The sequence below is a fragment of the Cyprinodon variegatus genome, unplaced genomic scaffold (genome assembly GCF_000732505.1).
Source record: "Cyprinodon variegatus isolate N-32 unplaced genomic scaffold, C_variegatus-1.0 Scaffold77, whole genome shotgun sequence".
Classification (NCBI taxonomy): domain Eukaryota; kingdom Metazoa; phylum Chordata; class Actinopteri; order Cyprinodontiformes; family Cyprinodontidae; genus Cyprinodon; species Cyprinodon variegatus.
In genome coordinates, this window is record NW_015150530.1 from 449,111 (window position 1) to 472,598 (window position 23,488).

Consider the following 23,488-nt stretch of genomic DNA (forward strand, 5'->3'; position numbering starts at 1 on the left):
TGTGCTCTCTTCATCCTCTGACATGGGAGCTGGCTCAGAGCTCATCTGCCTGGCTGTGTGTTTCCTGGACGGGGCCACCTGTGCCTGGTTCTGCTGGAGGTTTCTTCCTGTTAAAATTTATTTTTCCTCTCCACTGTCGCTACAAACATACTAAGTGTGAAAGATTGCCTTTGAGTCAATCAGTCGATGCAGTCAACTGGTTTTCATTAGATAGAAATTTTTGAATCAATTTGACTGTATGATCTGGTGGACTGTAAAGTGCCTTGAGATGACATGTTGTGAATTGGTGCTATATGGATAATCTGAACTGAATTGAAGTTTTTTTTTCTTAATATAGACACAAATGAACTTATTCCAATCTGAAAAAAATTCCTTACCCCCTTTAATCAAGGGAAAATAACCCCAACCAGACTATAATTTTTTATTATTTTAAATTCATTAATGTCCCCATGCATCTCATCCACTGCTCAACTTTCTCGAATCACTTTCATAAAACAAATAACTGCGCCAGCTAGAAAATGGGTTTTAATCTTTAACCTTTTATTTGAATCGCTCACTTTTGCTTGAACACAGCATCTCCTTGATTTAGACGCGCCACGTAATTTATTCTGACGTCACTCGGTTGACGATTGCGGAAGTGATCCTTAGCTTTAGCTTGGTATCTCTGAACCAACAAGAATAAAATGTGTCCGTGCTAAATGTCTTTGAAGCTGACTGTAAACTCAGATAGAGACTGAAGTGCTCATTGTACCCGCTGTCTCCCTCCGTGACACAGAACTGAGGCGAAGCGGAACAGCCGACTGAGATGGAGGTAAATGTTTACTGTCGAGCAGTTAGCTTTAGCTAAGCTGTCAACTTTGTGTGGAGGATCCTGGTGTTAAAAAGACACCAAAACTCAGAGCTGTTTAAAAGTTTATCTGAAAAGAGACAACTTTGAATAAAAGTGTTTCATGTTAAGTAAACGACGTTCTTTGGTTGATAATAACAATGATTGTTTTCTGTCTTCCACATCTGTAATATTTAGATCTATACTTCAAATATTACGAATTAATAAGAGGCAACGTTTTATTTTCTACTCTAGATAGATCTATTCGAAAAGTAGGGAGGCATCAAAGGATTATAAATGTTGGCAGATGTTATTGATGTGTGTGTGTGTGTGTATGTATGTATATATATATATATATATATATATATATATATATATAATATTACTATTATTTTTATTGATTTTTAATTTTTTTTTTTTTTTAAGGATCCTGGTGGTGCTGCAGCTGAGGCTGGGACTCCATCCCAATCAGGGACCCCCAAGTCAAAGGTAGATCCCAGCTTTTACTCTGATAATATTTTGAACGTTCTTGTAGGGCTGGACAATATTTCAATATGTCGGTGATACGACATTTGAACACATTTGAATACTTCAATATACATTACAGACTATCATTACTACAATTGTCACTCACTGACATTCTCTGTCTTATGTAGTTTTATGTGTTTTTGTTTTTCTTAAAGTAATGTAATGTTGGAGGAGATTTAAATACCTCTTAAGTTTATACAGGCATCTATTGTGGGATTTCTTGGTCTTTTTGGGGTTTTTATGGTTCTATATCAATATGGAAACCATGTTGTATCAACCGAAATTAAGACATGTATTAATATAAGTTTTTGCCATATCATCCAACTGAATTTTCATTATATTTCACCTCTCATCCAAAGGAGCCCTCCAGTTTTAGGGTTTTTACAAGTGAATAACATTTGCTTTCGTCTTTTTCTTTGCTCTATCTATGCAGCTGGACACATTGTCCAAAGATGACCTCATCAAATATGCCAAAAAACAGATAGCCGCCATGCAAAAGATGAAGACCAAATGTGCAGGTATTTCTTTAACTCATGATTGGTTGGTTCTTTTGAGTCTGTGAGGATCAAAGAGACTCAAATTTGTGACGTGGCTCTTTGTGTTTTGCCAGATTTGGAAAAGGAAGTTGAATCCCTCAGGCAACAATCCAAGAATACTGATAAAAGTTCAGAGGATGCCTTGTTGATACAGGTTTGTGTCTATAGTATTATCTCCAGATCTGCTGTAAAAGTAAATATGTTCATATTTAATGATAATATCGTATTTGTTGTTTTAGGAGCTGACGGAAAGAATGGATGTTTTACTGTTGGAGAAAGCTGAAATCCAGCAAAGTCTTACACTCTCACGTAAAGAGCTAGAGAAGACTAAACAGCAAGCCAAGGTGAAAAACTACACAACACATCTGAGAGATTTTCTGCATTGTAATGCTGCTGATGAAGGCAGGTCGTCATGTTTATGGTTTTTCTATATTTCCAGGAGGATCTTGCAATGCAGCAGAGCAAACATCAGGGTGTTCTGGAAGACCACCTAGGAAAGATCAAAACTCTAGAATGCAGCATTGAGGAATCCAGACACAAACACCTGGAAGAAGTAACTCATTTCCAGAAGTTACTCCAAGAGCGAGAGGAACGAGACCGAGAAAGGGAGAATGAAAGAGAGAGGGAGCGCAAAACAGAATATGCAAGTGCTGAAGAGAAAGCAGAGGAAGTCAAACGTTCCTTCGAATCTCAACTGGAAGCCCTTCGAGATGAAATGAAGGCGATCCAAGACAGACAGTCTGAGGAGATGGCTCAGTTGGAGGAGAACTACCAAAAGGAGTTGACAAAGGCCCAGCAGGAGGTGGAGAATCTGAAGGAGGACCTCGCTCAGAAGACTCTTCAGCATGAAGAGGAAATGAGGGCTTTGGAGGAGGATTGTGAGATCGAGAGGGATCGTCTCCTTTTGCTCACAGAGGAGCTGACTGAGCAGCTTGCTTTAAAAGGTAAACCGCAAGTGAAGTTAGTGTTTTCTGTTTTAGGTTTAACTTATCTGGTTAGGGCTAAGCTTAAACCCCGTTTTTCTTTATTTAGTGGTTCTTTCCTGGTTAAGAAAAAATAAATAAAACAGAACTTTACATTTCAAACAAACAAGTCAAAGTAATTTTTGGGCGGCTTACGTGACAGACCAACACAAAGTGGTGGTTAATTCTGAAATTATTTTGTATATGTTTTTTTTTTAAAACAGTCCTACATCTTAGACTGAACACTGTAGTGTGATTACATAGTTAGTGTCTTAACCCTAAATAAAATCAAGTGTGATCAATACATGTACATGGCCTGTACTTATATAGCTCTTTATCAAGTCAGGAGACTTGACCAAAGCACTTTACACTACATTCAGCCATTCACACACACACACACACACTCACACACTGATGGTGGCAAGCTACACTGTAGCTACAGCTGCCCTGGTGCTCACTGACAAAAGTGAGTAGGGGCTTGAAACGTCATTCCTTCGATTTCAGGGCAAACTCCTACACCTGACGCCACTGTCGCCCCCATGTATGTAAAATACTGTCGCCCACATGTATTTTAGCAAAAAATAATTGTCCATCTGTATAAAATTTGTATCATCATTAATACAAACGATTGAATGCTTAGAAAGTGTATTAAAGAACATTCACGACAGTAAACATAAATACCAAAGATGACGGCAGACAAGTCAGAGATGAAGGAATAAGAATTGAGTTTTATTTAAAACAGACAGTTCACCAAAAATTTGATTTAACACAGAAAACTGTGGGCCTGTAACATCATTTTTATATCCTTGTGGTGAGGAATTTCTCTTACTTTTTATCCTACCATGGGCTTTTATCCACGCGACACATCAGATTCAAAAGACATTCTTAGCTTCAGTTAATCATCGTAAATGATCCTCGCAAACCTGATGCATCCACATGTTAATAAGTGAGTGCTCGTGCCTGGAAAATATATTTTTGCATATTTACTGCCCCATTCATGCAATATAAGGGTACGACTTTTCATGCTTGCCATTCACAAAACAAACAAAGAAAAAAACAAAGAAATAAAACTTTAGTAGTTCAGAGATCATGGTTCTGAGAGCTGAGAGGCTCGATTATAGGGTCAGTGGGGAATAAATCACAAGAGCTGTAAATGACATGGTTCCACTGTTATAGACATAAAAATAGTTAGAGAGTGAAAAAGGTCTAAAATAAGTAGATCCAAAAACAGTGGATGAAAACCACTGGTGGAGGCAAGAGGTACAGCATGTGTAAATTGGTAATAGTAGTTCACCATCAACCAACACGACACACAATTCTGCAACATCTCCTTTTAATACTCATGCAAACCTGTACTCTCCAGACTACATTTTTCATTCCTTTATCATATTCCATCTCTTTCATACAACATATAGTAAAAAGGTTGATTCAATTCAGTTTTTTTAATATTGCACTAATTCAAAACACATTTCATCTTAGGTTATAAAACAATCTACTGGAATTGGATTCCAGGTTTGAAGACGTTTTGCTTCCCATCCAGGAAGCTTTTTCAATTAAAAATGTCAGAATTATGGTTGACTTGAAACTTTTATATAGTAGCCCCAAAACTTTTTTTGGCTTAGAAAACATGCGAATTGAACCAGAAGAATGGGTCCGCCTTTTAGGAATGGGGAGTCGTTTTGGGTTCTTTGTTAGCCCCCTTTCAGAGGCATATTGTATATTACAGGCTTTTTTGGAATTACTATGACCTGGATGACTGTGAATATTCACTAGCATCTCATCTCAAGCACTTTACAGAGACAATTTACCCAGATTGAATAGTCAGATTGACTCAAAGCTTTCTGTCTAAGGAAAACCAGTTGATTGCATCGACTCATTGACTGGAAGGCATTCACTGATGGCAAACCTCTTATTTGACTGATTCATTCAAACCCTAACATTTCACATTGGATGTAACAACAAAGCCAAGGTGCAACAATATTAAGTTATATACGGTAACTGCAAGTCTTAGTGTCTAACTTTCTATCAATTTTCTGTTCCAGATGTTATTTCAATAGTAGTTTGATTTCACATAGAATTCACTGACTGTTGTTTCTTGTCGGTATGCAGTGTCCCGTGATATTGACACACTAGCTGCAGGTGTAACGATCGGCAGTTCTGTCATCAGCGAATAAATATGTAATCTTTAATTGCAGAGTTGCATAATATATAAGGATGTAGCCTAATAAAATTGACAATTGCCTCTAAGTAACAACAAACTAGGTTTGAAGAAAAGCTGACTGTGCAAGACTCCTACTTCAAGCCTGGAGCACCCCACACAATTAAAATACAGATGGCTGTAAATACTCTAACAGAACTGATGCACAGTTGTTGTAAAATGAATTAAGTGGCAGATATAAGATTGCTCTTCTGTGTTTTGCAGACAGCCACCTGCAAGATGTTCAGGAGGAAGATGAGAATCCCACACGTAGTTCTGGGATCGCCAAAATGCTGGAGCTGTCTGGCTGCAAACCAGCTGAAGCTCAGAGTGATGGAGCAGAGAGCGACTCAAGCAGGCTGAGGCTGGCGCTGGATGATCTTCAGTCTCAGAACACCATGCTGCAGGACGAGCTCACACTGCTCCGTAATGTGAAGGGGGAGCTGGAGGCAGAGCTGGAGAAGTTCAAAGAGGAGTTCCAGCTGGAAAAAGAGGAGCTTGAGTTTAAAATCAATGAGCTCCAGATGATTAGAGATAGTCCTTCCACGGAGGTTTTGGTGAAGCTTGAACCTGAGCAACCTGAAGTTCAAGCAGAACTAAAAAACACATTTAGCACATCGGCCGATGACCAGGAGTCCCTGAATGAGGAGCTGAGAAGCAGATGCGAGGCTTTAACTAGAGAAAGAGACTCTGCCTTAGTGGAGTGCCAGAACATGAGAGACATACTTCAGAATGTGGAGACAGAGCTGGGACAGAAGACCAAAGATTTTGTTCAGCAGTACAACGCCATGAAAGAAAAGGGAGCCAACACGGTGCAAGAACTTCAGGAGAAGATCGAGCAGCTGAATCAACAGAGAGATGAGCTACTGATAAGGTTGACTGAAGTCACAGAGGAGAAAAACATGCTGAAGAATATGGAGGACCTTCAGCAAAAACTAGATCATCCCCCTGCTGAAAAGCAGACACTTTCCACATCCACAGAAGAAGAAACCTTAAAACAGACGGTGGAGGAGCTGACTAGGCAGAACGAAGAGATCTTATCCCAGCTGAAGATGAAGGAGAACATAATTCAAGACCTGGAAGAAATGGTCTCTATGCTGTCTGAAGAACGGGATAAATTGCAAGACCAGCTCAAGATCAAAGAAGATGAAGTGCAAAATTTGATGGATGAGAAAACAAAAGAAATTGAGATTTTGATGGAGGAGAAAGAAAGAGAAGCACTTTTACTTAAAGAGAGCACAAGCAAGCAGGTGGAAGGCTTGAGAACACAAACGGACAATAAGATAAAACATCTAAATGAGGAAAGAGAAAAGCTGGAAGAAAGCCTAAAGGAGAAGATGTCAATTCACGAGGAGACGGTTTCCAATCTGGAGCTGAGAATCAAGCAGCTCTCCACGGAGAAGGATGAGCTCCATCAGAAATGGGAGGAGGCTTTATCAGAAATCTCCAAGCTTCAGAAAGACGGGGAGCTTCTGGCCTCCAAGCTGGCAAACCTGGAGGCTCATCTGGAGGAGAGAGGATCTGAAAAGGAACAACTAGAGGAGAGGTCAAGGTCAGTCATGGAGGAGGCAGACAAAGCCAGCGCTTCTGTGAAGCTGCTGGAGGAAGGTCAATCTGAAGAGCTCAAGAAGTCTACCGAGGAGCTTGAAGAGCTCAGAGTACGTGTCGATGAGCTCCAAAAGGAGAGAAATATGTTAAAGAGAAACCTTGGAGAGTTGGAAACTGAGAAAAGAGGAGGAGAGATGCAAACAGACTTGGAGGCTCACATCAGAGACCTGGAAAAGGAGCGAAACATGTTGAGAGGGAATCTGGAGGAGGTAGTAAAAGATGTAGAGGGACTGCAGAGAGATCTCCAAGATATGAAGTCAGTTAATGAGAAGATTCATGATGAGAACCAGAAACTCCAGGCTCAAATTTCTCAGGCTCAGGAAGAGAAGGAGCAATGGGAAACCCAGCTGGCAGAGAAGGACTCTCTGGTAGCCCAGCTGAGGAGTGAAATAACCGCCCTCCAGGTGGGTGACACATCTCATCACAACTGGTTATGAACAACCTTCCTCAGCAAAGATATTGTTCTGGTTTAAGCAAAAGATCTGAAACCTTTTTCTCTTTTCGGTTCACAGGAATCTAATACCCAGTCTGCCACCTCAGAGGAAAACGAAGCCAACGAGACGAGCAAGAAATTAGGTGCGACGACTTCTCCCATCCATTTTCTTTAAATCAATAAGCAGTCCTTCAAAATGTGTTAAATAATTAACCTTCTGTGACTTTCTGATTTCATCTTCCCACAGGTCTCCTCGAAAACCAAATCAAAGAAAAGGACGAGAGGATCAACAAAATCAAGGCGGTCGCAGTTAAAGCAAAGAAGGAGCTGGACAACAGCAAGAAGGAGGTAGTCTGATTACTTCTATCACATCTAAAAGCTTGATGTGAGATTTATTATTTTTATTAGCAACATGGATGTGGTGTTTCTTTACAGGAAGGATTATACAGGAACGTTTTTCATGGTGGAGTTCCTCAGTTTCTCTGACAACGAAGTCGATGGTTTCTAATTTTTAGGGTAGCTTTATGCATTTAAAAAATACAAGGGTTAGAATTACTACATTCAGGCTGAATTCAGAGTTCCTTGGATTGGTTATGTTTACATGTGGAGCACACATTACGCTCAGCCAGTTACAGATCTGCCAGATCTTAGCTGCTATGGGCCTGATCTTCAAAGAATCCAAATAAGAAGCACTACAGGGCAATTTGTGGGCATATTGAGGTGATCTGCAAAGATAGACATGTAAACAGGTTCCGTTTTGGCGCTCAATTTAAATGAGAGATTGCATGTTCTGCTGGCAGTTTGTGGGGCATGTAGTTGGAGGTAATGATGATATGACTATCTTGAAGTTGAGGAGAAACTGAGACTTTTGCAAGAGAATGTTCAAATGTATTTAACGTCCTCAGACAGAGAGAGCTCCGACTGGGGCAACCTCAGTACATACATTTATACCTTACAAAATCCTAACACTCTCTCTCCCATGGAACCACCCCTGCATAAAGGACTTTCTCACACACGAACATTTGGAGGAAAATCAACTTCAGTTCATCAATGCCATTCCCTGTTAGGTTAATTTATCTTTCATTGGCCAGAAAACAGCAGTCCTCCCCTTCATGCCATGAAGGAGGCTGTGTCAACTCATTATTATCTCTCATGACCTTTGTTTGGAGCCTGTGAGGCTAAGAACAGACATAACTCAACATATTTATACTCCACACTAGAGATGTCCTGATCCAGGTTTTTGCACTTCTGATCCGATACCGATATTGTTTTTGGACTTCCGATCCGATACTGGCCGATACCAGCCTATCCGAGCATGTATTTAAGTTTAAGTTAAAGTATTAAGCCTTAGTTGTAAGACTCATGTTGAAAAGGGTTTTAGTACTCTTGATAACATCTAGCCAGCTGAATTAGGTGCGATTGAATAAAACACAATGCTTGGTAACAACAAACTTACCTGTTTATTAAGAGATAAACACAAACTGGACAAAATTATGAATAGCAATCTGAAATTGCACAGTGAACAGTAAAACCGTAAACAGTTAAAGGTGCAAGTATTACTGTAAGTTTTAATAAAAATGCAAAACAGAATATGGAAAATATTCTATTAACTTAGAATCAGGACTCTACTCTTGAAAAAAGACACTGCTTAAAAAAAAAAAATCAGTGCAAATAATAGTGAACTATTACACAAAAATGCCTTATACTCCCCAATCTCCTCCACACCTAGTCTCCATCTACACATCGTGCAGGATAAAATAATCCCACACGGCTGACATTTTCCCGCTATCTTCCAATTCACCTGTTTTAATCGTTAGGCCGGGAGACAGACCCAAAAAGACCTGTGGGTGTGTTGAAGGTGTTCTGGAAAATGCGGACCGGATTTGGGGAACACTGGCGCAAAATAGTGGAATGGATCGTTTCAATCGGTGAAACTGGAAAATACGGACCAGATTTTTTTTTTTTAAACTGGATCGGCAGTCTGGATCGGCATTTTTACATGCTTTGCCGATACGCATTTTTTTGCCAATATCGGCGTCCAATCCGATACGTGGATCGGATCGGGACAAGCCTACTCCACACTATTAAACTATAAAAGTAATAATAATGGTCAATATTACTTATAGTGAAAGTACCTCAAATTGCTGCAAACAAAAGTAAAATAAATAAACCTAAGTTAAATTTAAAACTTACAAATTTCAGCCTTTGATACAGTGGATCATTATACCCTTTTATCTTGTTTTTAGTGCATTGGGTGGGGATCCAACGAACAGCTCTGCAGTGATTCAGGTCCTACCTGAGTGATCGAACATTTTATGTCAGTCTGGGAGATTCTGTGTCCTCCACTGCTTCATTTTTATATTTGGGGTTCCTCAGGGTTCTGTCTTGGGCACCCTTCTTTTAACTCTTTATCTGCTCCCTCTTGGATCCATTCTTAGGAAGCTTTGGGTCACTTTTCACCATTATGCAGACAATAGTCTATGTCCCAATGAGGTGATTCAACAAAAACTCTTGAATCGAAAAGGACATTTTGAGACAGTGGTATGTTGTAGATCTTTAGTTGCCAACCTGCAGACGGTTTAAAATGCTACTGCATGAATTTTAACTGGGACACATACATTTGAACATATATCCCCAGTTTTAAGTTCACTTCTTTTTAGTTTCTAGTCTTTAAATGGCCTTACCTTAGTTCAGCCTATCAATTACTCCTGTCAGTACATACAACAAGGTGTAAACTCAGACGGGACCCGGCCTTCTTTGTAGCCGGTCCCATACTCTGGAAGGGTTTGCCATTGCATGTCAGGGTTCCTCCTTTAACCTTTTTAAATATCTTTTAAAGTCTCATCTTTTCTTTCTGGTATTTAATCCTCAAAAGAAGGTTGTTGTTCGTTGATTTTATGTGTTTTTATTTTTTCTTTTTTTTTCCATATTGGCATTATACTTATTTAGTGGATTATTTTTTTTTTAATTAATTTTAGTTGATTTATTTTTTATTTTTTTTTATTTCTGCTTTTGTGCAGCATTTTGGTCCTATTGGCTTTTTGAAGTGCTATATAAAAAAAGTTGGATTGGATTGGATATTTTCGCCATATTCATGAGTGAATGAATTGAAATCTTGGCCTCTGATACTATTGCCAGTGAGCATCTGTTCATTTTGATGTTTATATTGGGGAGAAAATGCAGCCTCTGGCACTTTAGTTCGAACATTTGGCTTTTGGACATCAATTCTCTAATAAGGAAAATTAAAGGGGCCTTTACATTAGGATTCTAGTGGACAGGTCTGGTCTATGAACTCTTAATATCTCAGAATCATTAAAGAGAACATTTACCCAAAAATGGAGGGATTTGAGTTCAGAGATGGAACTGTAAAGTCCTGAGGGCCAGTGTCCTGCAGCTCTTGGACGTGTCCCCAATCAAACATTTCTTATTCAAATGACTGAACCTCTCGGCCACCTAAGATTTCCATAGAGAGAAGTCATGTTTGAAGCTAAAAATTGTTTTACTTTTGCATGAAATACAGGGCAACATAGATGTAAAGCTTTTTTTTATGAATTTTTATTCCAAATTGATCTCTCTGTTTCCATTTAGATTGTTGGACTTATAATTTCTTTGTTACTGGCTTAGAAAATCATTTTAAAAGTAATTAACAAAATCTGTAGGGGGTCAAAAAAATATTTTTCCCCCTGCAATAAAGGAACTTCTGAATCATAAAAGGCATTTATTTTTCACTCTAAAATGTTTTTGTATTATAAGCCTAGCTTTGTTTCTTACTTTACACAGTAACTCCACTTTGTGGTGCAACTCTCTCTTTTTTTTTTTTTTTTTTATGTTTCCCTTCCGTTCTCTTTAAAGCTTTCTCACAACTTTTCAATTAAGCCGAGGGGAAGTTTGTTTTTATATTAAGACGTATGCACTGATTATCCCCCCACTTATATATATATATATATTCTGTTAATTGATTTAATGCATTACTTAGGTACCACATACAGTATTCTCTTTGGCTCCCACTAACCTTTAGTGCCCATATAGTCCCCATTCTCAGGCGAAGTCATGCTACTATAGTTTTGAACAAAATAAAAATGTTAAACACATTAATAAAAAGGCATCAGCTGAGAACTCGATATAAAACTGAGAGCAAAAATGACTACGGTAAATGTGTATCTACCTCTTTAATAATAAGTATAAAGCTACATGCACCCTAATCCATTACATTGAGACTCTGTTTTATCATCATTTCTGCTAGATATTTAGCTTTTCTTAAAGTAAATCCTTCTGAAGTGGTTCATCTTGGAGCAGTTAGTGAGATTTCTCCTTTTGGTTTACAGTGTTTCACTGAAGTCGGATGTGGATATCTTTATTCTAACTCTTCATACTTTGATCTTGGTTCAGCAGTTATTTGTTGCATCAGTTACAATCAGTTTTGCATACTTTCCTCAGCAGTGAGATTCTTAATAATTATACAACCTTTAATTAAATTCCTGTCTCTGAAAATCCCAGCCTTAAGTTAATGATAGAACCATCAACAGGAAATGAAAATAATATTTGGTTGTATTTAGTTTTAGGGCTCCAAAATAATCTGTGAACTGTCTCTTGTTATGGATGCGTTGATCTTTCTGAGGTTTTTATGTTTCCAACTATCTAATAAATGTTCATTACTAAAGTTACAACTTATTGCATTTTCTTTTCTTTTTTTTCTTTTTTTTAGATCGTTACCCTTAAGGAGGAAGTAGCATCACTAAAAGCTGAGCGAGAAAAAATCAACAGTTCAATGAAAGATATAATTCATGGAGCTGAAGGATATAAGGTAGGATTTACTGAATTTGATCCTAATCCTTTTATGTTTGATCAATCGGTGCACTCCTAATGGTGCTGGAGACGCCTTTATAACACTCCAGGGAAAATGTCCGTGTTCATTAGAACCAATTTACAAAGGTTCCTATATTTGACAGGTTACAACTAAAACCTTGTCTTCTCTCAAGGTTCTGGATTTGCTTTTTTCCCCCTTACTCTGATACCTCACAGCAGATCACGTTTAAGAGCAGCTTAAAGGGGGGTAAAGTTCAGACGTAGAGCTAATTGAGAAAGAAACAAACCTCAACTAATCTTATTAAGCTGCAAGTATTTAAATAAAGCAGAATTAGCAAAACTGTGAATCTATAGATTTGCAAAAGCAGACTTAAAGCCACCTTTTTTTTGCATTGACTCAAGAGACCTGAACACAAAAGTTGATTCCTTTGGTTTTTAACCTTTTTTTTAAAAGCGAATCGGCTTAAAATAAAACCAACAAATTTGATTAATTTCCTTTTCTCATGCCTTCTAAACACAGTTTGTAGCTAATTGGAAAGCAGAGGCAGAGAAAAGGTGATATGACTCCCAGCGGTGTCCATAAACGCCCTCCAGCGTGCAGCTCCCCTTACAGCTGTGTCTCTATTAAAGAGGGAAGCGCTCTGTTGTGTCTAATGAGAGTTTTGTCCCACAGCCAAACGTAAATGCAGCTGATATGTGTGATGCATAGTGTTTGCCTTCACCGACTTGTTCAACCGACCTCCGGTAATGAATATTGAAGACGTGTGCGTGTGTTTAGAACCTGCAGATAGATTACGACAGGCAGACCGAGCTACTGGATAAGGAGAGGGAGAAGGTGGAGGCTGCAGAGAGACAGATTGCTGAGCTGACCAAGCGACTCAGCAGTGCTGTCACACAGGTAACTGGGATACACACTCAATCACTTCCACACGTATGCAACAAACAAAATGCTTTCAGCCTGCTGTAAATCTTAGCTGGGAGACGGTGTCCGGCAATACTGGGAGCATAACTCAGTTTCCATATGATTTACAGAGTCATTTTAGCCGGCTACATGTTTCCCAGATATATCTGGAGCCCGGCACCCACAAATAGGCCATCAGTTGTGACTGGGTGAGCAAGGGAGAAATTGTTTTTGTATATATATACTCTTCTGCCCCCCCTCAAAAGCTCATAACTGTCTCTTTCCAATGAGCGAACAGGCAGGTAAATGGAGCGAGGTATAGCTTCCATCTGTTGTGTTCTGGTGCGTCGCCGTTTCCTGAGGTTTCTTATGAGCCCAAGGTTCTCAGTGGGCTCGCGCGCGGCGAAGCTAGTTAGTGATCTCTGCGTACGTCTCCGTTTACCCATCATTGATTTAGTGTTTGGCTGACAGCTGCCTGGAGACGTTTGCACCCGCTGCTTGTTGAGGATCCTGTCTGGAGAAAACCCCCACAGAGCTCACTCATGTCAGATTCGCATGGATGGTTTTTCAGAAACACCTTGGTTTGGTGTGTTTGACTACAAGCACGTCTCCCGAAAAGAAAAACTCAACACTAAAGGAAGATAAACTCCTCTTTTATGTCTGTTTTAATTTTTTTTAAAGAGCTGGTCTGTTGATCTCATAAAAAAAAAAAAAAAACTATAAATGATAGTGGGAATTACTCAATGTTTGTCAAAGAGAAGAGAATCAAAAATGGCTGTTTTAACAGTTAGGATTCCTTTGTTTTCTTTCTCATCCAGACCTGGAAAAGGTTGAATCTTAGACCTTTCCAGGTATAAATAACTTGCAAAAGCAGAGTTTTCTCTTTCCAGGCTGTATTACCTTTCTAGTAGTATGCAAAATTTGACATCAGAATCTCTAAAATAAAGCATCTTCTTATTTTTTATTCAGAATCCATCACCTTAATTGATTCCGTTTATCCATTTGTTCCTATATTGAGCCATTCTTCTATAAAACCTCTGTCCATCTATTACTCATCCATCAATCCATCAGTCATCTACCTTTCTTTTATCCATCCATCAGTTGTCTGTCCTCCTGTATTTCATCCATCCATCAATCCATTTGTTTTCTGTCCATATTTTGTTCATATATCCATCAGGCATCTGTCTGTATTTATTTCATCCTTCCAGCTGCCTTCCATCTATCCTTCCATCTCTATCCACATCTTTGAACATCTGTGTTTTGCAGGTTAAGTATTTGATTCAATATTTGCAGTAAATTGATGCAAAACTTTGGTGTTTCCATACTTTAGAGCAAAATCAAAATCGGCTTACAATACTGAAAAAAATGGCCTAAATGTCTGGATTTAAAAACTATGATAGATAGAAGTATGAGTGTTATCCTTTGTGCAGAAGGAAACGCTGAGCAGTGAGAAGGAGGATCTCCTGGCTGGGGTGGAGACCATGAGAAGCACGGTAAAGCAGCTGGAGGCCAAGAATCAGGAGCTGCAGAAACAGTTAGCAAGCCTGGATAGAGACCTTCTGGCTGAGAGAGCCATGAAAGAACAGAAGCTGAAGGTAAAGATTAAAAGAGAAGGAAGTTCAAATGTATTTAATAATCTTATACATTTTTAGGCCAGTTTTAAATGTATGTCCAATTCAATCAGAAATGCTTCTTTCATAGTTAATAACATATATTTTCAGCTCATAAATCACCAGAATTAGATCATATAAGTCAATAATTTAATCTGATTGAATCTAGCGGGGTAGTGGTATGGTTTACTGACATGCTGAAAGTGATTGCTTACCCCTCCAGGACCTGTCATCTGCCACGAAGGAAGTGGAGGAGCTGACAGCTCAGCTCCACAAGCAGCAGCAGCAGTCTCAGCAGACCGCCCAGGAGCTGGAACAGCTACGCAAGGTACGCAAAAACACAAGTGTTTGTCAGGCCGAGTGTGTCTCGGGGTCAGCTCTAACAACTAAGCTAGAGATGGCCGGCCTGAAGCTATGGTGGCACCCTGAGAAAAAGCTTTAGCCTGCAGGAGAAGGAGCTGCTGTTTCTTTTCCATTAGTGGAGACCTACATAGTACAGCAGAATACATGAAAGCTGCCCGGAGCTCTGACTTTGTCTTTGTTGATTCATCCAGTGAAACTAATTTTCTCCTGGTAATGCACTTTTATTTTAAGAAAAAGCTTGATGTGTGTACTTGTCATGTTTGTTCCAAAATTATATTCAAGAGTCCTTGCATTGTGTGGGATAAATTAATTTCATTCATTTATTTTTTTCAGTTTATTTACATGGTGGATAGCATTTCTAAGCATTAAATGAGTAAAAAGCATCTTATCCAGTTAGTGATTCACATATAAATTTTCTCCTGACTGGCTCTGACCAATGACAGGAAGTTTATTTTTCTCTTCATTTCAATAATCGAAATCAACAAATTTTCCTTCTTAATTTTGTCTGTAAACACAAAAACAAACATTTTATAGTTTAATGTTATCAGCTGAAGGTAGCAGACTGTTGGTTGGCATTAGATTCTCCCAGTCTGATTTATTTAGGTATAACTAAAAGGACTTTACAGTGAAATCGGTATTCAGCTAAAAATGTAAAATAAAACATGAAATCAGCTCAGCTCTTTTTAAAATTGAAAAAAACCCAACTTTTATTACCTTGATATTGGTTTTAAACTCTAATTATTGTGTTTAATGTGTGTTTTCCCCTTAAAGTTAATTAATTGATGATTCTTTTTGTAGACTTAAACACATGTTTAATAAACCTCAGCTGAAGTTAGTTGTATTTTTTGATCCTGCATTTTAATGATTCTTTTCTTCATAGACTAACAGTGGGAGTCTAATATGCAGTTATCTATTTGCATTTTATTCTGACACTAAAACTAAACCAAAAGTTCTTTTACGGTCAAGTACCATATTGTTCTGAGTCTATACTAGAAACCTTGTGTGTCCTCGTAGATCTCGGTCACAACTATATTCCTCTATACCCACTACAATCAGACAGTATCTCCAGAATATGATTAAATGGTACTCTCTTCAAACATACTATAGGAATGTAAAATTTTAATTCAGTTAAGATAAATATTTGTAAGTAAAAATGCATCTTTTTATTATGTCTTCTTAGTCATGATGTAGTGTGTTGACTCTGCCACTAGGAGGCACAGCAGAGCTCCCTGCTGGACATGGAGATGGCCGACTACGAACGTCTGGTGAAAGAACTAAATGGAAAACTGACAGAGAAAGATGAGTGTGTGGAGGAGCTGAAAGCCCAGATTAACACCCTCAGCCAGACGCAGGAGACCCACAAGCAGGAGATTGGTATGAGATGCATGTTCAGGTTTTAAAATCTCAAATGATGAATGTATTTTTTTCATTAACAGGTTCTGAGTAGTCGTCTGGTCACCTTTACACTGTCAGGTCAGATTTGGTTTAGAGAAAGGGAAATGTTCCTTCTGCTGCTGAATAGACTTAATTTACTCACTGGATGACAGGAGGTGTCCAGCTCAGGTTAGAACAGTTATAAAGATGGACAGATGGAGCCAGGGAAATGACAGCCATAATGTTGGCAAGCGAAAAATTAATAATAATACAATAAATATTGAAAAAACAAAAGCTTTTATTGAGGTACAACATAAATATAGGGAAGAGAAAAAACACTAAAACCCAAAATGATTGGACTTTAATCGCAAATTAACATGGGAACATGCTGATAGATAAGAATATATTCCCAAAGTTTTACTCTATTTCAGCAAAAGCATTTTTATTTTTTTTTTATTATAGCAACCTGTAGGCTTGAAAGGATTGTAAGGAAACAACCTTCAAAGAGTTCTAAAAAGATCCACGTTTCAAACGTTATCAAAACATCATTATCAAACTGAAGCCACTATTCAAACGTATAACTCTTTGTGTCATCAGTCTACTTGAGTTTGACTTTTTCAAATGGATTTCTGAAGTAAATGACTTTTAGATGAAGTTTTAATTGTTTAGGATGCACCCATTTATTAAATGTAGCAGTCAGAAAACTGAGACTCAAAGGTATAGTGGAGGATATATTTTTTTTATCAAAATAGGTGGTCCTCCTAGTTGTAAGGCTGTCCTACGTGCTTGTCCCCATTTTTACTTACCGGTGGTGAGTCTGACATAGTGGAAAAATTGCAAATATTTTTGAAAGTAAGCTTGTATGAGCGATGCAAACAGCAACTTTTAAACAGAGCCTGCACAAGGAGAAATGGGCTTGTACACGCTCTCGCATACGTTTAATAGGCATTCCCTCTCAGGAGCGGGTACAGGGTTGTGCATGTGCTTTTTTTTTTTTTTTTTTTTTTTTTTTTAAGTGGAGAGTGCGGTTACTTTAAAATTTCACGAAAATCATCCACTGTACCTTTAATATTTAGTGAGAGAAGATTGACCTGAGACTTTAGGATGTTTAGGTTGACAATATTATCTTCTGTTAAAACTTGCCTGTTGCTGTTTTGGCATTCTGATCATATCTGCACATGTCTGATATGATTTTATGCTTCTCCAGAGAGTTTGAAGTCTCAGCTGGACCAGGAGGAAGAGAAAACTATGAAGATAAAGCAGCTGCTGGTGAAAACCAAGAAAGATTTGGCAGATGCCAAAAAACAGGTCTGTGTTTCTGTTATTTTAGACAAACTTTATTGAAATTTTGTTTTGTACAGCTCTCATGACATTTCCATTTGTTAAAGTGCAGCAGTGATCAAATGTAAACATGCAAATAACAAAGGCCTTGATATAGTCAGTTTAATGCAGAGACCGCTACATGATTTAGAGTCACTGTTAGTGTATCCCTAAGGATTTGCTGTTACTGTGCCGCTCTGATGAAAGCAAAAGTAAGGGTGACTGGAGAAGGCCTTGGAAGATATTGAGAAGAGTTACTAATATTATACCTGCGTGTATTCATGCATGCAGGAGAGCTCCCTCATGATGCAGCAGGCGTCTCTGAAAGGAGAGCTGGAAGCGAACCAACAGCAGCTCGAAAGCTCCAAGGTAAAAAAAAAAAAAAATTCTCTACCTATTTTGTTCAAAGTCTTGTTCCGTTCTATAATTTTTCTCTTTTTTTGCTTAGATTGAGATGTGTGAGCTGACAGCCGAGCGCCACCGCCTGCAGGAGCAGCTGAAGTCTGCTTTGGAGCAGCAGCAGAGAACCAGCAGCTCCCTGCAGCAGCGCATCCAAAGCCTGCAGCAGGAAAGGGACACTGCAAAGGTGCAAAAGTTGAACGCTCTCATTTTTAGTTTTGTTCTCAGCTTTTTTTTTACCTAAATGTGGTGTAAAAAAAAATAAAAAGTCATAATGTCACAGAGCAAAAGCATGACAAATTAACTCAGCTCCAGCTCACGAGAAACAATTGATAAATGAGGCGAAAAGTAATGACTTTTTTCATAATTTATCTCCCAATTGGTTTTAATTACCTATGAACACAGTGTCAGCCGTGTTTCAGTCAGACATTCATCATGTTTGAGTGCTTAAAATGATAGCTGCTAATAGCCCATTTTTTTGACCCCTAATGTGAAAAGAAAACAATTTAAATACGACCTGAAGGTAATAGTTTAGATTTAAGGGGCTTGTTTGGTGTTCTGATGTAAGTCTGTCTTTTTAATGCAACAGTTATGATTCTTGCCAGTGGCAGCAAATTCAATCAGACTCTATATTGGGACTTTTATTATAAGAATATGTTTTTGAGTGAGTCTTGTTTATAGTATTTTATTTAACTATAAACACTTATTATTCTCTCTAAAGTTCTTCAAGCTGTAACCCACTGAAGATAGGATATTGACAACTCTTAAGTATTTCAGTCGAGTTTTTTGCAACACAGTTCTACAGATAAATGAGATCCATTTAGAAAATTTACTTATTCCCAGTATTTAACTAAGGTTTTTATTAAAGAGATTGACAGATTATATTTCAAGCTTCAAGTGTCCATTAGCCTTCTGTATAAATGTTTAAAGTATGGATGGTTAACTGCTGACATGCCTGCTGTTCAGTGAACTCAGGATTAACCCTTAAATGACAGGCAGTTCCGAAGAAACAATATTTAAATGCATAGAAAATGATCAGTTGCCGCCACCCCAAAGAAATGTATACATGAGTAGTGAGGAGATAAGGTCCTTCTAAGAATAGTGACGTTAATTTTTTACTCAAAGTGGCCCCATTAACATCCATCGAAATACTTTCTACCACTTAATCCTTGTCAGGGTCATGGTGGGACCGGTGCCTATCTCTGGCAGTCTATGGGCGAGATGCGACAGACAGGTTGCCAGTCTTTCACAGGGCAACACAGAGATGCATAAAGACGCACAACCATGCACACGCGCACACACACACACGCGCCTAAGGAGAATTTAGAGAAGCCAATTAACCTAACAGTCATGTTTTTTGACTGTGGAGTATCCGGAGAGAATCCACACATGCACAGGGAGAACATGCAAACCCCATGCAGAAAGACCCTGAGAGGGGAATCAAACCCAGAACGTTCTAGCTGCAAGGCAACTGTGCAGCCCGAATTATTAACACATACAAAAAATATTAGTAGGTTAAATAGGTGCAGAGCCCCCTGAGGTTTTGTATATGTAGTGCATGAAAATGTATCACCAGATCTCTGCTTCGATTTTTACAGTTAGTTTTTTTTTTTTGGCTAATCTCAGGTAATTAATTTGTCTATTTTAGGCTGAGCTTGTGGCCACGACCAGTGAGTTTGAGGGTTACAAGGTGCGAGTCCACAACGTGCTCAAACAGCAAAAGAGTAAAAGCAGCACCCAGCCAGAAGGAGACTCTGGCAAACTGGAGAGGTGAGAGCAAACTGACCAGAAGATGAAGGGAAGCAATCAGAACACGATGGTGAACTTCTTCTTGTTTGTTGCACATAACTAACAGTCAGTGATGATGTATGATTAACTCCAGCTCAGTGGCTGGAAATGAAACGGTGAGTCAGGTAGTGGTGTATAATCTTTCATCCTACGTTTTAATAGGTATAGATTAGAGAAGAGAACAGGTTATTAAATTGGTGTTCATGATGCAGTCAGCACTGATTAGTATGTGTCAGAAGTAATAGAAGTGTGTCCTGCAGGGAGCAGTTGGCCTCTCAGGTTGAGCAGCTGAGGAGCAGACTGTCTGAGAGCCAGCAGAGCCTCCAGAGCAGCATTGTCGAGCTGCAGCAGCTCCAGAATGAACATGACACCCTCCTGGAGCGACACAACAAAATCCTACAGGAAAACGTTACCAAAGAGGCCGAGCTCCGTGAAAGGTGAACTGTCTGGGTTTGACTTTTTGTTTTGCTTCCTCATTTTATCTGTCATGCCTCACTAGATTCACTGTCATTTGAAATGAAGGGACGTACTCCAAAAATATTCATATTCTTGGAGTGCTTGTGTGATTGTTTCACATTGCGATCACAAAGTCAAATGTACTTTGTAGGGATATATGCAACAGAATGAAACAAAGAAATGTGTAATGGTGAAGTGGAGCGTGAAAGAGTGGAAAATAGATTTCTTTGAAATCGAAATCTGAAAAGTGTGTTGTGCACAGGCCTATTAAATCTAAAAGCATCAGCTCTAAACGTATAAACACGATTGCGATGTTGAAAAGTAAAAAATAACGATCCCGAAACATAAAAAGGAATAATTAATAGCAAATCTGAGAGAAGGCCATTCACCTGAGCTAACAGGCCGGATGACAACAGCAATGATCAAAGCAGCTGCTAACAGACCTGTGTTAAGTCCTGAGGAGCTACAGCTCAAGTGGTTAAATCTGTCAAAGATGCCTATTAGTTTTTTTCTTCACATAGCTTGAACACTGCAATGATCTAGAAATAAGTAAAAAAAATTTAAAGCAAGTGTATTTACCCTTAGTTTTAGCAGGTAAGTGGGATGATTTGCCAATGGAATTGGTATTTTTACCCTTAAAATAAGAGATTTAGATAATATGCACTTGTAACAAGAAAGTTGTTTTTTCTTATTTTAAATGTAAATTGTCTTGTTCCATTGGCAAAAGGTCTTACTTACCTACTCAATTCAAGTTCAAATTTACTTAGTTTAAGAAAAATTTACTTATATAGATTTCCATTTTTTGCAGTGAAAGAAAATAGCCTTAAAGTGTTAGGAATCCTGTTTTTTAGTAAGCCATGCAGTGGATGCAGCTAAAGTTTTTAAAGTTTTTGTCGTATAAAACAAACAGAATTATTGAACTGCTTGGACAACTTCCAAAGGGGCATTTTTTTATGTTTTCATTCTTTAACTCATTGTCGATATCCCCAGTGTGAAACATGGCAGCATCGTGCTGATCAAATGCTTGACTGATCAAAGTTGAAAGGAGGTCAGTGGAACTAAAATGAAGACAAGGTTCCTCTTCAACAAGGATAATGACCCTGAACAAAATTAGTAATGTTTAGAAGCAGTTTGCATTGCTGAGTAAAAAGTCTGGACCTAGATCTAATTAAGATGCTCCTGCAAGGCCTGATAATTCCTCTCCATCCAGTCTGGCTCAGCGTTTTAGTTCAAATTGGAATAGGGAGAAATCCCAGTCTCTAGATCTGCAAAGCCAGTTAATCCAGACCCTAGAGGACTTTCAGCTATAATCGAAAGTCTTCTAAAGGTTCATGTTCTGTTGAACAAATGCGGGAAATTCATCATTAATCATGATCAATCAATTATTGAAATAATTGTCAATTATTTTAGTAATCGATTGATCCTTAAATTGAGTACAGAGACTATATAGCATGCCTTTAGCTAACAGAACAGCCCACTTAGAGCAGCAATTATATCACAATTCTTATTAAAAAAATTATATCTAAATGCAAAATATTTTGCATTTAAGTTAAAAAATATATTTTTTTTTCATCTGGCAATGTGCTCTAGGTAGAACTCCTAAAGTGGAAAGGTTTTAGTAACACCTGGTGTAATTTAATAAAAAAATCTTCTTTAAGGAAACTTTGGCTATTCGATTATTAATCGAAAAAATAATCGACAGATTAATCGAGTTGCAAAATAATCATTAGTTGAAGCCCTAATGGCAATGTTTTCAGGTGCTTATTTATAAAAACAGGGTTGGGGTTTTCGAACCAGGTAGTTCTTGCTTTACAGTTATTAACTACTTTGTATTGATTTATCAAATAAAGTCCATTGAATACTAATTCCCGTAGACCTCTCTTACCTTCTACAGGAAGCTGGCCATCAGCTTAAAGAAACTGAGTCTAACACCTTGTTCTGACCCCGTCTCCAGGGTTTTGACTTTGCAGTCAGAGAATGTGTCCTTAAGGTCAGACCTGTCCCAGGCTCAGGCTGACCTGTCGTCCCAAGTTGAGACCCAGCGGCAAACCTACCGGGAGCAGCTGAGGAAGCTGCAGGATGACCACCGGGCCACCGTGGAGATGCTTCAGGGACAGCTGAGCCGTGTGGAGGAGCAGCTTTTCAACCTGCAGAGCCAAAACGGTAAGAGAAGAACAAGAAGATCTAACACATAGGAATTATTATACTGTTAAAATCCTACATTGACATTTCCTGATGTTTACTGTTTAAGGATGAAGTGAAAGTATCAGTTTATTCATGGAGTCGAAGGTTTCTATCTTATTTACTCTTCCTCTCCATGAGAGGCGTGATGAGACACAGGGAGACTACAGGGGTGAGGATATCAGTATGTTTATCAGCAGAGCAGCAACAGGGGCTCATTCATCACCTCCCACACAGCTGCCCTCTGGAGCCAAACACCAAATACACAAAGTAATGACTTGGAAAGGCAAGTGTGTGTGGGCTTCTTCTCACTTCAGCTTGGCCAGGTGTTGGCAAGGATCCTCCGCTCTGTTCCCCGCCTCACAGTGTGGCAAACACGTCCGGGTGGCATCTGGAGAGACTCCTCATTAGTGTCACACACATAAAAGCCAATATCTGCCAGTTACATGGAGCCAGTACTCGCGTATTTTAAGGGAATATTAGTTTATTTCATCACATTTTTAGATTTAATTGCAGCTTGATTTTAGCTTATTTCTATATAGTCCACATGAATCTGATGTAAAGCAGAGCAAACACTGATATTTTCTTTCAACTCTTAGCTATAATTATGCTTCAAAGTGACTCCTAGTTTACCAGTTGAACTGAATCCATCCATCCTGTATTGGTATTGCCTTACACAAAGGTTAATTATTCTTAGTTAAGGATATTTAAGTTGAATTAATTGTATATATTTTCAGCAGCAGAATAACTATGGATGGTCAATAACCTTTTTTTTTTTGCAATTAAAGGTCTTTATAAAATCTGGGTTGCAGTAATGAGTCTGCTCCTCCGTCTCAATGAGGCCATCTGCTGGTCAACATCTGGTTTACTGTTGAGGTGGGCAGACTGAAGGTTGGAAAGTGAAAGGAAAGGTTTAGTCTTCATGAATCACAGCCCTTTAGTTTGTCCTCCCACTGTCTCAGCTGCACCATCCCTCTTTCTCATCATTGTCCACACATTTATGCTGTGAAGCAACTGGATGCTACAGTTTAGCAGGATGAGTTGCTGGTGTTAAATAACAGAGCTCCTGAAAGCTTTTTGGAGGACCATAGAATAGACATCGTTTTCTTAATTTTATCTTAAGTTCTTGGTATTTATTATACAGGCTTAGGCACTTTGTTTTGCTAAATGTTATTATTTTAATGTGGTTGCAGTGAGAAA

At 38.6% G+C, this 23,488-nt stretch overlaps 1 protein-coding gene across 1 annotated transcript in view; it reads left to right on the top strand.

The window, feature by feature from the left end:
• Positions 1 to 623: 623 nt before the first annotated feature.
• Positions 624 to 23,488, top strand: part of gcc2 (GRIP and coiled-coil domain containing 2) — a 28,680-nt gene continuing 5,815 nt past the window's right edge. Inside the window, exons 1-20 of the mRNA XM_015372901.1 lie at positions 624 to 811; positions 1,253 to 1,315; positions 1,788 to 1,872; positions 1,965 to 2,044; positions 2,130 to 2,234; positions 2,330 to 2,834; positions 5,275 to 7,061; positions 7,170 to 7,233; positions 7,338 to 7,438; positions 11,796 to 11,894; positions 12,675 to 12,794; positions 14,228 to 14,392; positions 14,631 to 14,735; positions 15,982 to 16,144; positions 17,352 to 17,452; positions 17,756 to 17,833; positions 17,913 to 18,050; positions 19,512 to 19,633; positions 19,912 to 20,088; positions 22,062 to 22,270. Coding sequence (XP_015228387.1) covers positions 806 to 811; positions 1,253 to 1,315; positions 1,788 to 1,872; positions 1,965 to 2,044; positions 2,130 to 2,234; positions 2,330 to 2,834; positions 5,275 to 7,061; positions 7,170 to 7,233; positions 7,338 to 7,438; positions 11,796 to 11,894; positions 12,675 to 12,794; positions 14,228 to 14,392; positions 14,631 to 14,735; positions 15,982 to 16,144; positions 17,352 to 17,452; positions 17,756 to 17,833; positions 17,913 to 18,050; positions 19,512 to 19,633; positions 19,912 to 20,088; positions 22,062 to 22,270 — 4,273 coding nt within the window. The 5' untranslated portion in view covers positions 624 to 805. The remainder of the gene's footprint in view (positions 812 to 1,252; positions 1,316 to 1,787; positions 1,873 to 1,964; positions 2,045 to 2,129; positions 2,235 to 2,329; positions 2,835 to 5,274; positions 7,062 to 7,169; positions 7,234 to 7,337; positions 7,439 to 11,795; positions 11,895 to 12,674; positions 12,795 to 14,227; positions 14,393 to 14,630; positions 14,736 to 15,981; positions 16,145 to 17,351; positions 17,453 to 17,755; positions 17,834 to 17,912; positions 18,051 to 19,511; positions 19,634 to 19,911; positions 20,089 to 22,061; positions 22,271 to 23,488) is intronic.